This window comes from Leptopilina boulardi, unplaced genomic scaffold (assembly GCF_019393585.1).
Source record: "Leptopilina boulardi isolate dan_hultmark-lab unplaced genomic scaffold, ZJU_Lbou_2.1 LbouV2_260, whole genome shotgun sequence".
NCBI lineage: Eukaryota > Metazoa > Arthropoda > Insecta > Hymenoptera > Figitidae > Leptopilina > Leptopilina boulardi.
Window position 1 is genome coordinate 570,870 of NW_026137819.1, and position 17,352 is coordinate 588,221.

Below are 17,352 nucleotides of genomic sequence, written 5' to 3' on the forward strand. Positions count from 1 at the left end.
AATGGGTAATTTGACAACAGAGATGGATTGTATATAAATTATCTTGAATTTACAATAGAAGATCTGAAATGTGACTATTAGCAGCGCCATTTGTATGTTTGCGGCTAATTTTTGAAACAGAATATTAAGAATTTTCCACCTTCCACTATAGTGAGTGCAATGTTTGTGTGCATGTATATTTGTGTTTTTTTTTTACTACAAAAAAAGAAAAATCATTTTCCAATGATTTTCATCGTATCGGAAAATTTAAATTTTCAAATTAATATTAAAAGTTTAAGTGAAAAATGCAAAATTTCAAAGTAATATCATTAATTAATTTCTCTCTCTTTTTTTTATATAAATATATATAAATAAAGAGCGCGAATTATCATGTTAAACATAACCTCAATTTTTACTCGCGAAAATACGTGATATTTATATAAATATTTAGTGTTCTTTTTTTTAGAAGTGATTTATTGTAAAAAAAATTACACAGTAAGTAACTTAATAATTATATTGTTTCAATTTTCTTTTATATTTCCTAACCTTTCTATTATCAAAAAAAAAAAAAAAAAAATATTTTAAAGAAAAAACTAACAATTTAAGAGTTAACCTCAAAGATCCAATTTTGTTTATTTGTTTTTTTCTCTAATTTTTTCATTTCAGATTATCTGGTTGTGATTTAATATGCAATAAAAAAAAAGAAAAGAAAAATAAAAAAAGATGACTGGTTTTTTCACCGTGATCTTCACATTTTTCGTCGTTTATTTCATATTTTCCTGGTGAGTTATTAAATAATTAAACTTGTTTTCTTTTTTTTTTTTTTTCTTATCGTCATTCTTTTAATACTTGTCAGATTATTTAATTGTTATTTGTGACATTGCATTTTTCAATTGAAGAAAAAAAAAAAAGAATTTCGTTATGAATTTTATCGAAATAATTTTTTTTTATTCAAAAAAATTTTTTATTTTTAAAAAAGTGGAAATACATAAATTCTTAATTTTTTTTGAATTCAAAAAAAAAAAAAAAATCTGCAATAATCAAAATTTTTTCTCAGTTTCATTTAAAAAAAAAAAATTTATTTCTTTTTTTTCTTTTAGTTTTTCAAATTTAATTTACTTTTGTTTGCAATTTTATTTTATGAAAAAATTTAACAATATTTTTTCTTTATTTATTTTTACTTTATTTACAATTTATTAATTATTTTATTATTTAACTTTATTTATTTATAAAAAAAATTTTATAATTATTTTTTATTTCAATTAAAAAAATTTTTTTTTCTTATATAGTTTTTAATTTTATTTAGATTAGATTTTATATGTTGAAAATATTCTTCTTTTTTTTTATTTATTAACAAAATAAATAACAAAATAAATAAATTTACAAAATAAATAAAGAAGATTTTTAAAATAAATAAAATAATTCTTAATAAAGCCTACAAAAAAAAAATTCAAAAAATTAATTAATATTCCCTCTCAAAGCACCGAAACTTTCCTAAAGATTTCCTAAACATTTTTTTTTTTTTTTTTTTTTTTTTTGAAATTTTCGGAATATTTAATTGCAATGTTTAGTGAAAATTGTGTAAAGATTTAAATGTCCCAATTAAATAAATATTTAGCGTGAAACATTCCTCAATATTTAAATGAAATTTTCGCCTAATTATAATTAAGTAAAAATTTTAAAATATAAATATTAAAATTTTAGAAATAAATATTTTTGATAAAGTCAATGTTCGATGATTTTTTTATAATCTTTTAAAATTACAAAAAAAAAATTATTTTTGCTAAATGGAAATGGAAAATTTAAATTTATGTTTTTATTCAAAAAAATTTAATTAATTGATAATTAATAAAAATTAATTATTTAATCGAAAAAAAAATTAAATTAACTGAAAATTATTAATTATATATTAAAAAGTATTAAGCAATTAAAAATTATTTAAAAATTTTGAAAAAATAAAACCTAAAAAAAACATTTGTAATGTTTTAAATTTTAATGCTTAAATTAAAAATTAAAATAAAATTGAAAATTTTTTAAAAAAAGCAAACAATTTGTTTTTATATCAAAAAGAATTTTTTGTTTTTTTTTAATACGATTTATATCTTCTTTACATCTTCTTCAATTCAATTATTTAACAAATTTTGAACTAAAATGATTCTTCACTAAATTAATTATTTTTAATAATTTTAATGAAATACATCACAAATTCAATTATATCAAAATTATTTTTTCAATTAAAATTTTTATGAAATTTAACAATTGTTTATAAATAAAAAAAAAAATATTACAATAAAATTGAATTATTTTTTAAAAATTTCAATTCAAAATAAACTAAAATTCAATTATTACCCGAAAATTTTAATTCAAAATCAATTAAAAATCCAATAATAATTATCCAAAATTTTCAATTAAAAATTTAATTATTTACCAAGTTTTCAATTTAAAATGAAATAAAATTCAATTATTTTCTAAAATTTCTATTCAAAATTAATCATCCAAATATTCAATCAAAAATGAATTTAAATTAAATTATTATCCAAAATTTCAATTAAAATTCAATTATTTGCCAAAATTTTCAATTCAAAATAAACTAAAATTCAATTATTACCCGAAATTTTAATTCAAAATCAATTAAAAATCCAATAATTATCAAAAAATTTTCAATTTAAAATTTAATTATTTACCAAGTTTTCAATTTAAAATGAAATATAATTCAATTATTTTCTAAAATTTCTATTCAAAATTAATTATCCAAATTTTTAATCAAAAATGAACTGAAATTCAATTATTTTCCAAATTTAAAATCAAATAAAATTTCATTATTCTCAAAAATTTGAATTCAAAATTAATTGAATTTTCAATAATTTGAATTTAAAAGAATCTAAAATTTAATTATTTCTAAAAATTTTCCATCGAAATTTTTTGTTTTTTAAATTTAATAATTTCAATTATAACTCTAAGGAAATTCAATTATTTTTAACTATTTTAATAATATTCTTTGAAATTTCAACTATCTGAAACCATTTTTCAAATAAAAATGATTTTCAAATTATTGTATTTTGTCCTCATTTTCTAATAAATTTTTAGTGAAATCATCTAAAATTTTAATTACAAAACACTTAAAGTTTCAATTAATTTCAAAAATCTCAATTTTTAATCATTGAAAAAATTCAATTAAATTTAAAAAATGTTTTCCAAAAATTGTTTGATAAATTATTTTTAGTTCTGTAAAATTTAATATTTGTTTGAAAATTAACAATATATCTTTTGAAATTTAATTATTTCTAAAAATTTCAACTTTAACCTTTCGAAAAGGATTATTTTAAAAAAAAAATGTTTTTATTTAAAAATCTGTAAAATATTTTTGTTAAAATAAAAAACAAATCCATTTTTTTTTGGAATATAAATCGACTAAAACGACTTTTTGTGTCTTTAAGTTGATTCGAGGCCTGTGTTTTTATAATTAATATATTTAATAGATATTCGTTGGCCCCTGGTACCTTAAAAATTAATTTTTAAAAAAAATTTATTTATAATAAATATTTATAATAAATTTATAAATAATAATAAATAATAAATAACAATGAATAATGAAAAAAATAATAATTATAAGTTAAAATGTTATAATTATCTGTAATAATCATTATATAAAAAAAAATTCATTTATAATATAATAAATTTATAAATAATATTTTCAAACTGTGTAAAAATAATTTAACTATAAATTAAGAAATTATAATTTGTACAAATTTTTTATTAATGATTTTGGGAAATTTTTAATTTTTAGTTAAATTTATTAATAATAAATAATAATTAATAATAGAAATAATTTTTTTAAAAAGATTTATTTTCTAAAAGAAAAATTTGCTTATTGTACTTTTTTTTTTTGAACATTTTTTTTTATTTTTTGGTTTTTCAGGGTAATTCCAAGACTTTTGGCATGGCACGTAAAAAGTCGATACAAAATTGATCTTCGCGTTGGTTACATTCGTTTTCCATATTTTATTTTGCGTGATGTAAATATTACAAAAAATGGATTCACCGTGGTAAGTAGCAAATATAAAAATAAAATAATAAATATTTAAAAGTAGCGAATAAATAAATAAAAAATTACTTAAAAATTAGTAAATAAATATAATAATATTTTTATTATCTACTATTTAATTTAATTAAATTTATTTTCAGCAAATTGATGAAATTAGCATTCGTTCAAGTTTATTTAGTAGCGATGTTGCAAAATTATTGGCGGTCGTTATGAGAGATGTGAGAATAAATAAAGATGTACCAACAATTTCTTATTGTCAAAAAAATAAGGATTACAATGATCCATTAGATTTTCGACAAAAAAAAATTCCACCCATTATTATCACTTTTGTCCAGGTATGAGAATTTTTACATTTATTTATTTAGATTATTTTGAAAAAAAAATTGTAATTTTCAAGATAATTACAAGTTTTTCTGTTTATTTAATTTATTTTCCCTTTTTTTTTCTTCTTCTTCTTTCAGTTTATGGCTGTGAATGTAGAAAATTTGAGTCTTTTAATTCTTGGCAATGGTTGGTTAGCCAATGGAAGTGCAGAAAATTTAAGTCTCGATGGAAGTATTGTTCATGGAGCAAGAACACTTTTAGCATCAGCAACTGTTGTTGGTGGTTCAATGAAATTATTGAGACACGCTTCAGACGCTTGTCTTGCACAAATTAGTTTCGCCGGTAGTATTGAGGCAACACTTAAAGCCCAAGGCGAACTTTCTGTGGAAGTGAGAGAGAATTTTAATGTTTAATTAAAATTTTTTTGGCATGCAAAAATAATTTTTTTTTTTTTTTTCATAGAAATTATACGTTGGAATCACGCAAACCGAGGGTTCCGGAGGAGCTGGACTCCTTCGGTTCCTGAGGGATAGAAAATCATTGACACCCACTGCACCGCACTCTAATTTAAATGAACAATCAACTGGCGATTTATTATCTAGAATAGCTCCAATATTACCAAAGGTATTTTCAATTAATTTGAAGAAAAAGCACAATTTGCCACTTTATTTTTTTTCCTTTATTTAATCAGAGGAATAATTTTTTAGCATTAAAAAAATGTGTCTATTATTTTGCAATTGATGATACTTTAAGAAATTTAATATTTTTTGAAATAAGATTTCATTTTAATGTGTGAAATTTTCTTTTTATAAAAATAGAATCTCGCTTTAAAATTGGGAAGTTCATCAATAATTGCTGGACGTGAGGATGGAATGATATCGGGATTAGAATGCACAATTGGCGGTTTACAGGTAAATTCACGATTTCAACCAGATGGTCCGCAACTTCATCTTGGTCTTAGTTTAGATGGATTGTCATTACGTGGACAACTTCCAATTTTGTCACTTCGACGACTATCGATTGAGGCTAAAGTAAGTAATTTCTTTTGTACATTGACTAATTATTATTTATGAAAAAAAAATTTTTATTCTCTCCCTTTTCTTTAATTGGCAGTTGGAGGATGAAGTTTTAGAAATAATGACACAATTAAATTGTCTTTCAATGATTTACGATCATAAAGATTGGGAGCAAATTTTGTCAAGTGGTGCCAAAGATATTCCAACGCCGGATGTTGCGATAGATTCAAATCGAAAATTACCATGGATTGAATTAAGAACCGTTACTGAACTTCGCGAAGGTTCTTTAACAATAAAATTGCCAGATGTTCAAGAAGCTTCATGTAGTCTTGAATTTGTTAAATGTTCAGTCAATAGTTTCTTTACAGAGGGTAAGTTTGTTTCTATTTCTTCTCTCTTTGGGAAATTAAATAATAATAAAACACTTTTATCAATATTGTAGAATTATTTGAGTGGATAAAAAATGCTTTTATTATTTTTTGCATTAGAATTTAATAAAGGTAAACAATAAAAACGATTCGCAGTATATGCGGATGATTTGATGGTAAATTTTCTCTGGTGACTCCAAATAGGAGTCTCCAGGAGAGAGCACAGGATGTTGTTGATACAGTCTCTTATTGGTGCGATGCAAACGGCCTCTAGTTGTCAAAGATCAAAACGGAAATGGTGTATCTCAAGTACGACCCACGGTTGGTTATTGTTCCCCTATTGTCAATTTGACCATAATCCTTGTTAACTACCCCACCCTGTTCTAGTGAAAATTCAGTGACTTTATAGTTAAAGTTAAATGTTACTATGAAGTCACTAAATTTTCACTAGAGCAGAGTGCGGTAGTTAACAAGAATTATGACAAACGGCGAGTAGGGACAATGGCTTCCTTTTGACCGTCTACTCCTGGAGGGGCGCTCGTTCGACAATGGACTCGACGCAAGGCAAACGCAGCGTAGACGCGACACATTCCTATTTGATTAGCATTGGGATGAATCGCGTCTGCATTGCGTTTGCCTTGCGTCGATGCCATTGTGGAACGGGCCTAATGCCGCTTCGGTCTTAAGACCTTAAAGCGTCTTTCACGGTCTCCTAGAGACCCTTGAGGAATTATTCGAAAATTTATTCGCAGTATATGCGGATGACTTGACGGTAAATTTTCTCTGTTGACTCCAAATAGGAGTCTCCAGGAGAGAGCACAGGATGTTGTTGATACAGTCTCTTATTGGTGTGATGCAAACGGTCTCTAGTTGTCATAGATCAAAACGGAAATGGTGTATCTCAAGTACTACCCACGGTTGATTATTGTTCCCCTATTGTCAATTTGACCATAATCCTTGTTAACTACCCCACCCTGTTCTAGTGAAAATTCAGTGACTTTATAGTTAAAATTAAATGTTACTATAAAGTCACTAAATTTTCACTAGAGCAGAGTGCGGTAGTTAACGAGAATTATGACAAACGGCGAATAGGGACAATGGCTTCCTTTTAACCGTCTGGAGGGGCGCTCGTTCCACAATTTATTCGCAGTATATGCAAATGACTTGACGGTAATTGTCTTTGGTGATTCCACAAAGGAGTCTCCAGGGGAGAGTACAGAACGTTGTTGATACAGTCTATTAATGGTGCGTTGCACACGGCCTCCAGTTGTCAAAGACCAAAAACGGAAATGGTGTACTTCAAATACGATTTAAGATTCTTGAATCTTGCCAGGGTGAAGGGCGACATTGTTAAACCTCTCCTCCTGGAAGGTCACTCAGTCTTCTTAATTCCGCTTTGCTCTTAAGACCTTAAAGCATCAATTTTTCCATACCCGCTTCTGTTCGAAGCATCGGTAGTAAGGAGTCTTGCCAAATCAGTGCCGTTTCTCTACGTCATGTAGTGCTTTCGCTAAAAAGTAGATATTGCTTTAACATCGGGACTGTAGTCCTTATATGAACCCAGGCCTCTTGGGTCCTAAGGCCTTATAGTGGCAATTTTTCCATCCCCTCTCCGAAGCATTGGTACCCACATGGAAAGATTTCAAGGAAAGTGCTCCATGAAATTTCTGCCGTAACTCTTATTGTAAATGCGAACGGGATTGAAATTCCAATTCCAACTGGAATCCAGTTGTAATTTCCAATAAGAATTCCGGCGGGAATTCCCAGGAGCACTTTCCTAGCATTCTTTTCACTTAGGTAGTAAGGAGGCTTGCCAAATCAAAAAATTCTCTAGAGCACTCCGGAGAATTTGCCGAAAATGCTTATAGCTAAAGGGATTTTGTCTTTCCTTCTAGAAAGGACCGATGAATGGAATACAGAATTAATGATTAAATCATTGTGTTCTGGTTTAAATGGAACTGACACAAGTATTCCCGAAATGGCACATCGTTGGGGAAATCCATTGACCGTTGGTGGTTTTGTTGCGAAAGCATGTAAAAATGGCGTTGGCGTTGTTCTCGATTCATTACGCACTGAATGGAGTTTGGAATTATCAAAATTTCTCGAACAAGGTTTCACGTAAGTTTTGTGTGATGAAAAAAAAATCATCTAAAACAGAAATCAGCTGAAAAAAATGTTTTTTCATTTTTAGATATTACAATCAGCATGTTGGCAAATCGTTGGAACGAAAAGAATCCAATAGATCACTTCAATTAAATTGCAAAATGTGCAATTGTAATCTTTTCTTCATTGCCGAAAATGAATGTAAGCTTTTTGTTAGGTTTTTCTTAATTTTTTAATTATAATTAAATTTTCGTTTTTTTTATTCATTGAACAGTGTCAATAATGATACGTTTGGATTTGGCAAATTTGGAACACAGTGTAAAACGATTTGTCGGCGTTGCCGAGGGAGTTTGTGCAATAACATTAAATAAAAATGATACAATTATTTGTGAGGATGCGCAAGCACAAAATCATCCATTTTTGGCTGTGAGAAAATGTAAAACTGCAATTACCAACGAAGCAATTAGCGTCAGTTTAGATGGAACTAATCTCGCCTGGAGTCCAAATTTACATCTTCGTTTAAGACAATTGTGGCTTGAATCCGCTGATTTTCGTTCGATAGTGTTTAGAAAATCAATTGTTTCCATCGATGAGGGTAAAGTTGAAAAAAATATCTTTATCTGTTTAGGGAAATATAGTAAATTTTCCTTTCTTTTTTAGATAAAATGGATGTAAAGAGAACCTTTGATTTATTAGCAATCGGTGGTATAACATTGGCAATTGATATTTCACCGCGACATTTTCTTGAATTGAGTTCAGATCGTTTACGATTGTCACAGGGTGAATGGGAATTAAATTATCTAAAAGCCTCACTCGATATGGCGGATATTATAACCATTGAAGGTTTACAATTGAAACGATTAAAAGATAGTAAAGAAGTACGTTTGGAGAGACAAAATAACGAAGGATTTCAACTCGAGTGGAATGAAACATGGGCATTGAATATTGATTCAGCAAAAGCGAGATTTCCCTATGAACATCAATTTACCGAAGCTATACAAAATGAATTGTTTAGCATACGAAAATGGCTTAAGGAACTTCATTCCACTGGTAAAAAACATCAGAAAACACTTCCGTGCGATTTGGTTATTAAGGTAAGTTTCTTTTTTTCCCCCCCTATTTATGAAAATTCTTCAAAGAAAAATGTTTTTAGATTAAGGAATGGATATTTGAATTGAGTGACGATCCATTTGAGGTGCGTTTACGTGATATTCACGAGCTTCTTGAGGATGAGTATAAAGAGAGTTTGAAACGTCAAGCGATGCTTGCTGCCAAAGTTGAGGAACTTTGTCGAGCGCATTTTCTTCTACCTGAGGAGAAAGTGGAAAAATTATACACAAGTTTAGATAAAAAGAATGCGGAAATTTATGTTCAACGTTGGAAGCAAATGCAACGTGCTGGACCATCGAGAACGCGTCTTTTTGCATGGACAATGCAGGATTTGGAAATTCTTGCATTGGCTGATCCATCAATTGATGGTACAGAGAGAGCGATGAAAGCAATTCAGGAAATGGATTTTGAAACACCCTGGCCTGAGGATGGATTGGAATTTAGTATTCTTTGGGTACGTGGAATTTCTCTGAAGTGCGCTGAATGGAAATTGCAATTACGTGATTTTCCCCAACCTCTGCTTCTTGTTGAGGAATTAAGTATTTGGGGAAGATTAGCGGGAGCCGAGGCACTTGCACCGCCAAGAGCGAGAAGAACCGTTCGAATTGAAGTTGGAGCACCTTGGCCGGATATTCAGGTATGATATTAATTTTTTTAAAAACGGAATCCTGGTTTAGAAATTTAGCCTTATTTTAGACTTCTTTTGCCAGTTCTTATAATTTTGTCTTCGAATTAAAATCCCATTTCTCCCTAGGTCGAAAGAGGTATGACATCATTAAAATATTATCACGATCTCAATTGGGATATTGATAAATATAAATATGCATTTGGACCATGTTGGGAGCCAGTGATTGCTCAATGTAATCTTAGTTTTGAAAGAATTCTCCATCCATCGCGTGATCCAAGTCCTCCCCTACCATTTTGGGATAAGATGCGATTAATGCTACACGGTCGTTTAACATTGTGTGTTAAACAATTGACGGTGCTTTTGCACGCTTCACTTGATCCCTATAATACAACGGAGGAAATGGAATTAACCTGGTCTAGCCTTGAACTTGATTGGACAAATGGTATGAGTTTTAATTTGTGAAACATTTGGAGTTTAATTTTTTTTTAGAGAGACCTTATCTTATTACGGTACTTTAACCGGTTGCAGGTAAAATAATTGTTAAAGGCGATCTTGATGTTTATGTTCGTACTGCAAGTAAATATGACGATTGTCGTCTTTTACATTTACCAAATGTTCGTCTAAGTATGAAATTAGCTTGGGTTTGTCTTGGTGATCCACGTGATCATCATGCAGCAATACCGTGTGCTCCTGATCGTCTACCTGAATATTCGAGTAATCAGGAGCATGATTCATTTCGTGCGTTTCGTTCACAAAATCTTAATGTTCGTTTGTCGTTAGAGACAAAACCAACGGGATCACCAAATTCAACGAGTGCACCAACGGCAACACTCTATGGCAGTACGTTAAGATGGTTTGAGAATTTAAAATTTATACTCTCAGGTGCAACAAGGCCAACGCGCAAAGGTGCATTGTTTAAGAATACAAGAGCAAGAAAAAAACAGTTGAGTCGTCATTATCGTAAAGTTCGATTAACATTGGCTTTTCATCGTTTTCACGTGAGTTATTGGATGTCATTTGCAATGCAACGGGGTTTTGAAGTGACTGGCGGAAGAGTTGGTTGCAGTTCGGAGCATAATTTATCGCTTCATCCAATTGACGATGGTTTAATTCATCGACCACGTGCTGAATGGTCGGTGATTTATATGAATTGTGAATTGAGTGATGCGGAAATTTGGCTTAAATCCGCATTACAGGAGGAGGGCGAGAGTGAATCATTGAGCCAACCTGTGGAGAAGTGTTACTGCCTCAGCGTCGAAAGGGTATGTTTTTTATTATTATTATTATTAATTTTCGATTTTATTAGAAACGTTATTACATTTGTGATGATTATCCAAATATACATTCATAACTCGATTGTCAATAAACCGGCTGTGCTTGGGAGAGGTTTCTTTTCCTCTAAAAATACGACTTTAATTTGGAGGAGAGCTACAATTCTGTCGGACGAGCTGAGCGCCCAAGATGCGGTTGTTGCAATCCCAAGGAGTTTTAAATCCTGGGTTGAAGAGTTATTCCAATAGTCAAAAGATTATATTTATTTATATGCAAATAAAGGAAAATGTAGAGTACTATATAATTTCAAAAATATAACGTTTCATTTTGGTATATGTATATATATATATACATGGGTAAAGAAAAATATAAGAAAGAAAAATACTGTTTTCATGAGTGCACTTGCACTCAGGAGAACGAATATATATGCGTGTATATGAATGTCTAAATTATACACTAATATAGAAATTCTAAAAACGTAAAAGTGCATACTTATGATAGGTTAACTAATTTAGGGAATAGAGAATTTGACCTTGATTGTTGATAGGAATTGACAGGTTTATTTTATTTCGTTGAAATTTTATTTTATATATTTTTTTTAAATAGATAAGCCTACGAGCTAATTTTCAATTTCAATTGAGGAAAAGCAAATTTGTTTGAAAGAAATCAGACAAAAAGGTTGAAAAATTTAAGTTAATTAATAAGATTATTTCATTTAATTTCATTCAGAACGAACTCACAATTAATTATGCAAACTTAAACAACAAATAATTATACTATATGATTGATTGTATATTTTATTTTTTTATTAATAATTAATATTTATTTTTTTGTAAAGTAAAAATATTCAACTTCAAAACGATATATGACATTAATAATTCATGTATAAAAGTAGAAGTGAATAAGAAAATAAACAGCTGATCTGCCGAATAATTATGGGAAAGATTCCTCTAATTTGGTAAACAAGCAACATTTTTTCTAAAAATAAAATAAGTATTTTCTTTCAAATATATCTATAGAAATAATAAATTTAAGGATTGATCTAATTTAAATTATTCCATTATATAATTACAATCATATCTGTTGACATAGCTGGCACGTGCTCATTGTATCAAATAATTAAATTTGAAAATACAATGTCCCTTTAAATTTAGACAATAGCCATTCTTTCTTTTGTATAAACTTACGTAATGTAGGTGATCACTATCTAAACATTTATGTTTACGGTCATTCAACCACATTTTTGAACTTATTAATTTCTCGGAACCAAACCATATCAAGGCTAAGATTGATAAGAAAGTAAATATAAACACACATAATAGTATAGATCCCCGGTGTGAGAATTAATAATGCTTCAGGGTGTTCAGCGACATCGACATAGGAACGTAGATTTCCCGAATTGAGATCGTAGCACACTTCCAAACTAGAATTCCTCCACTTTCCGACGATTGGGAGATTCCACTTATTGATTTTGAGTAAGAGTTTCAAATATCCGAATTTAAGCATCTTCTTTATCAGGTAAGCTACGGAAGAGAGGCAATGGTAGCCGGTGTTAGTGGAGACACACCGACCCACCGTCTCGTCGTTCATGATTTACGAGGCGCTTGGACGGTGACAAATCGTGATGTTGCATTTGCTCTCTTTGATTCGTTCATCAAAACCCAGCAGCTCAAGAAGAATCTCTCAACATTTGGACTAAAAGGCTTTCATCGTGAGAAGAGTGCGGCGACTCCGAACAAGAATCGTAATCAAAATTCGAAAACTCCAACACAAGTGACACCGTCTTCATCATCATCGTCGTCGTCTTCGTCATCAAAACCACCGCAACAGGGCGAAGCTGCCGAAATGCTTCAACGATTAATTGCAGAAGCTGCCAATAAACCCGTGGCTTTTAGTGACGATATGTCGGTTCAAACAAGAGGTCAACAATTACGAGGACTTGCCGCGTGTCATCAGGATGGGGTTCTTCATAAAAATTGGCTAATTGCATTGGTTAACAGTCAAGTTCTATTGAAGGGAATTGAAACTCGAGGTTATGTTATCCTCTCGGCAGCGAAGGCGGAAATTCTTCAAAGGATTCACAGACCAGTTTGGAAGGATCGAACACTTGTGTCGAAAACAACTTGGATTGGTTCATTGGAATGTATGCAGTATTATGCGACAGTTAGTGCAAACACTGATGGTAATATTATTGATAATATCATGTGGCTGACGCTTGACAATATTCAAGAGAAGGATTCAACGGTAATTTCGGGTTTACCGGATGTTCCGGCTTTGGTTGGTTCGGGACAAAGTGTGGGCGGTGTGGTTAGTCAAACAGTTGGTGGTGGTAGTGGATTACAGCATCAGCTACAACGTATCGTTTCACGTTGTAAATGTGAATTCTTCTACGTTGGCTATGGTCAGGCATTGGATGCAGATCTTCTTGATGAAGTACCACCGCCTCCAGGCGAGGAGGTAACACTTTGGGAACGTCGTGAACTTTCAGCGGCCGATGCTTTTACTCTAATGCATCATGATCTTGATGTTTGTACCAATTCCCTTCAGTATGCAATGATACTTGATATTGTTAATAATCTTCTTCTTTGCGTTGAACCAAGACGAAAAGAAGCACTCGAACGTCTTCAAAGAATGAGATTTCAATTACAATTGTCAGTCGAGGATCAAAAACGTCCAATTCAACAGTTGCAGAATATTGTTCGTGGTTTGGTGTCTAAATTACGACGTTTAGAGAAGGAGACTTATTTGGTGCATAAAGCACTTGCTGATGATCATAGTGAGGAATTGAAAACGGAAATGAAACGTTTGGAATTGAGAGTATTTGAATGTAAGGAGCAATTGAATTTACGAGCTGATGAATTGGATGTGATGTTGAGTTGTTATAAGGAGACAACAACACCAGCTGCTACGGCATCGGCGACACTTAAGGATAAATCGGCGGCTGTTACAAGAGCAGCGGAAATATGTTTTAAACACGCACAATGGAGATTGACGGACGCTGATGGATTATTGGGAATTGCCGATTTGAAATTGACAAATTTTTTGTATACTAAAACAAGTAAGACTGATGATTCGGTGGAACATTTATTGGAATTGGGCTATGTGAGAATGACAAATTTATTGCCAAATCAAATTTATACTGTGGTTTTGGTACCAACGGAACTTCAAAGTAATATGCCGGTTGATAGACAAAGAGCGCTGAGGGTTTTTTGCCGAGAGAAAGCACCAGTTGCTGGGATTTCGGTGAAGGAACATTTTGAAATTAATGTCGTTCCACTAACAATTGGTAAGTTTTTTTTTCTAAATTTTAAATCGAAAATCGAGCCAATAATTTCATTTTCATAAATAATTTTCACTAATCTTGTGTGAATTAGATAGAAAATTGAGTTTTTTCGACCTTTTTTTTCTACTGAGTTTCCAATCTGTGTACAATCGGTTAAGTAGATACCAAAAGGTTGGTTTCCATTGTCTCCACTCGCCAAAATCCCTATTTGTCATAATTCTCGTCAACTACCGCACCCTGTTCTAGTAAAAATTTGGTAATTTTTAATTTTAACAATAGAGTCACTAAATTTTTTACTAGAGCAGGGTGCAGTAGTTTGACAAGAATTATGACGAATGGCAAGTGTGGGAAGTTTGGCGAGTAAGGACAATGGAAACCAGTCTTAAATCGTAAAAGTTTTCGACAATTGTAGAAATGGCTTTATTACTAAGTGCCAGCAGTCGGTACAGTAGGAATCATATTAATGAAACTGAAAAATAATTAGTTTTTTTTTATATTACTACGAAACAATAATTTATTTTATATTTTTTAAATGAGAGATATTTCATTTGATCAAATTTTTATTCAACGGAATTTAACAATTGATTAAACATTTCTTGACTGGAAATTTAATATTTTTAATTGTAAAATGTGTTGTTTTTTTCGTACTGTAAGTAAAGTGGATTATTAAATTTGCGCTTACAATTTTAATTGTTTGTAAGTTTTTAAATTTCGCGCCTCATTTTATTATCTATTTTATCGACTGTACATAGAGTGGAAACTCAGTGGAAAAAAAAATTGAAATCTGTACAGTTCTGTTATTTTGGAAATTGCGACTGTATAGAAAGTATGTTTTTTTAAATAAAAATACAGTTTATATAATAATAATAATAATAATAATAATAATAATAATTTTTAGTTGATACATGAAAATTTTGTTAAATAAAAATTTAATTAATGTTAGAAAAGTAGATTATAAATTTTTATGCACATAATTGAAATTAGTTTTAAGCATTTAAAATTCGCGCCCAAAAATTTATTATCTACTTTACCGACATTATATAGAGTGGTAACTCAATGGTAAAAAAAATTACATTATATAGAGTGGTAACTCAATGGTAAAAAAAATTAAAAGCCACTGAAATCAGCCAAATGAAAATTCTGTTAATTAAATATTTTGTTAAATGAAAATGTTTGTTAAATATAAAGTAAATATATGGACATTTTTGTGCGTGTAATTTAAATTGCTTGTAAATATTAAAATTTTGCTCTCAAAAATTTATTATCTACTTTACCGACAGTATATAGAGTGGTAACTCGATAGAAAAAATTTGAAAGTGAAAAAAATCTATCAAATAGAAATTATTCTGCGTGTTAAATTAAATATTTTGCTAAATGAAAATTCGGTTAAATAGAAAATAATTAAATAAATTATTAAATGAATTATTAAATAAATTATTAAATGAATTATTAAATTGAAAAATATTTCTACATAGAAATTTAATGAAATAGAAATTAAATCTTCTAGAAAAATTTTTTTTGTAATTAATTTAATTTAATAAAAATTCTGTTAATTTAAAAAAAATTAAATAATTACAAAATATTTTTATTTTCTTTTTTTTTTTGTTTTCTTATAAGGTTTGACGAAAAAATTTTTCAATACCATGCTGAAGTTTTGTTTTCCTGAACGTGATCCAGACGGAATTGAAGAACCAACAGCACCACAGAGAGATTCTTCATTTTATGTTCCAATGGAAAGAAAAGATGATGTTGATAAAATGAAAGAGAGAGCTGATAAAAATAAATTATTTATTTATATTAAAATACCGGAAGTGCCCGTTCGCGTTTCTTACAAGGTAGAAATCTAAAAAAAAAAAAAAAAATTCATTAAACAAAAAATTCTTTTTATTTTTAAAAAAATTTTCTATTTTTACTTTATTTTCTATTTATTCTTTTCATAATTTTTCCCAATTGAAATTATAATAATAATAAAAATAATAATAATAATAATAATAATATTTTATAATTTAAATTTACTAGAAAATTGAAAATATTTTTTAAATTTTATGGAATTTTTTTTCTTTTCTCTATTTTTTATTTTTACTTTATTTTCTATTTTTTATTTTAATTATTTTTTTTCAATTGAAATTATAAAAATAAAAATAATAATAATAATAATCATATGTTACAAATTTAAATTTACTAAAAAATTGAAATATATTTTTTAAATTTGATGTTAATTTTTTTTTTTTTTTTGAATTTCTTTTTTCCAGGGTAATAAGGAGAAAAATCTTGAGGACGTGAGAGATTTTGCTCTAGTGATACCAACACTTGAATATCATAATGTCACGTGGACGTGGTTGGATCTTTTGTTGGCAATGAAAAGTGATTCGCGACGTGTTATACTTAGTCAGGCGATTAAACAAAAGCTGCAAATTAAACCACGTGGACCACAGGAGGAGACAACGCCTCAGGAAGAGGATAAAGCACGTTTATTGCTTGGAGCACGACATCTTCCTGGGGAGTCAAAGAAAAAAACTGGATTCAAATTCAAATAAAAAATTTTTCTTTTTTTTTTCTTTTTCAAAAGTACGTGCAATTAATTTTTTAATTAATTAATTATTTCAAAAAAAAAATATTCGATAAATTAATTATTCATCTAAATACGTCAAATTTTTTTTTTTCGTAATTAGTTAAAAATTATTGTTATTTAATTGGATTAAAATTAATTAACTAAAAAAGTAAAAAATAAAACTATTTCAATTAATTAGAAATAGAATAGAAATTAGAATTTATTAATAAATTTTTTATTATTAATTGATTTATTAATTAATCAATTGAATATCGAAAATAGTGAATTTGATTTTATAGAATTTTCAAAATTGTTTTAATGAATAATTAATTTATTATTCATAATTAATAATTTAATTAATTAGATAATTAATTTTTTTTTCTTTGTAAAAAGAAAATGAAAAAAAAACAATTAGAGAGAGAGAGAGAGAGAGAGAGATGGTATTTTTTTAGAGCATAATTTATAGAACAGCTGGCTGTTTTTTTCATCTGTAGAATTAGAAACTCAATCGAAAGGAATTTCGCTTTTTTTTTCTCTTGTCACTTCGTTTGAGTTCTAAGTCTATAGGGTTAAAAATAAATAAATTATTTATTTATTAATCAATATTAATTGAATTCGATTATTTCCCTTTTTTTAATGAAATTTATTATTTTTCTAAATTAATTATTTACTT

At 28.7% G+C, this 17,352-nt stretch overlaps 1 protein-coding gene across 1 annotated transcript; it reads left to right on the forward strand.

Moving 5' to 3' along the window:
* Window positions 1–172: 172 nt before the first annotated feature.
* On the forward strand, window positions 173–17,282 carry LOC127281018 (protein KIAA0100). Its single transcript, XM_051304489.1, has 18 exons — window positions 173–474; window positions 646–761; window positions 3,899–4,025; window positions 4,165–4,359; window positions 4,486–4,737; window positions 4,811–4,972; window positions 5,167–5,379; window positions 5,462–5,735; window positions 7,628–7,850; window positions 7,924–8,036; window positions 8,110–8,430; window positions 8,496–8,929; window positions 8,989–9,582; window positions 9,700–10,015; window positions 10,102–10,835; window positions 12,364–14,131; window positions 15,746–15,963; window positions 16,381–17,282. The coding sequence occupies exons 2-18, from the start codon at window positions 703–705 to the stop codon at window positions 16,663–16,665; spliced, it is 6,288 nt and encodes a 2,095-aa protein (XP_051160446.1). The 5' UTR covers window positions 173–474; window positions 646–702; the 3' UTR covers window positions 16,666–17,282.
* The last annotated feature ends 70 nt before the right edge of the window (window positions 17,283–17,352 follow it).

Excerpts from the sequence above, each read along its gene's own strand:
- LOC127281018 (XM_051304489.1), top strand. The coding sequence starts at position 703 with ATGACTGGTTTTTTCACCGTGATCTTCACATTTTTCGTCGTTTATTTC. Across the intron at positions 4,360-4,485 it reads TTATTATCACTTTTGTCCAG|TTTATGGCTGTGAATGTAGA; the intron begins GTATGAGAATTT and ends TTCTTCTTTCAG. Across the intron at positions 4,738-4,810 it reads AAGGCGAACTTTCTGTGGAA|AAATTATACGTTGGAATCAC; the intron begins GTGAGAGAGAAT and ends TTTTTTTCATAG.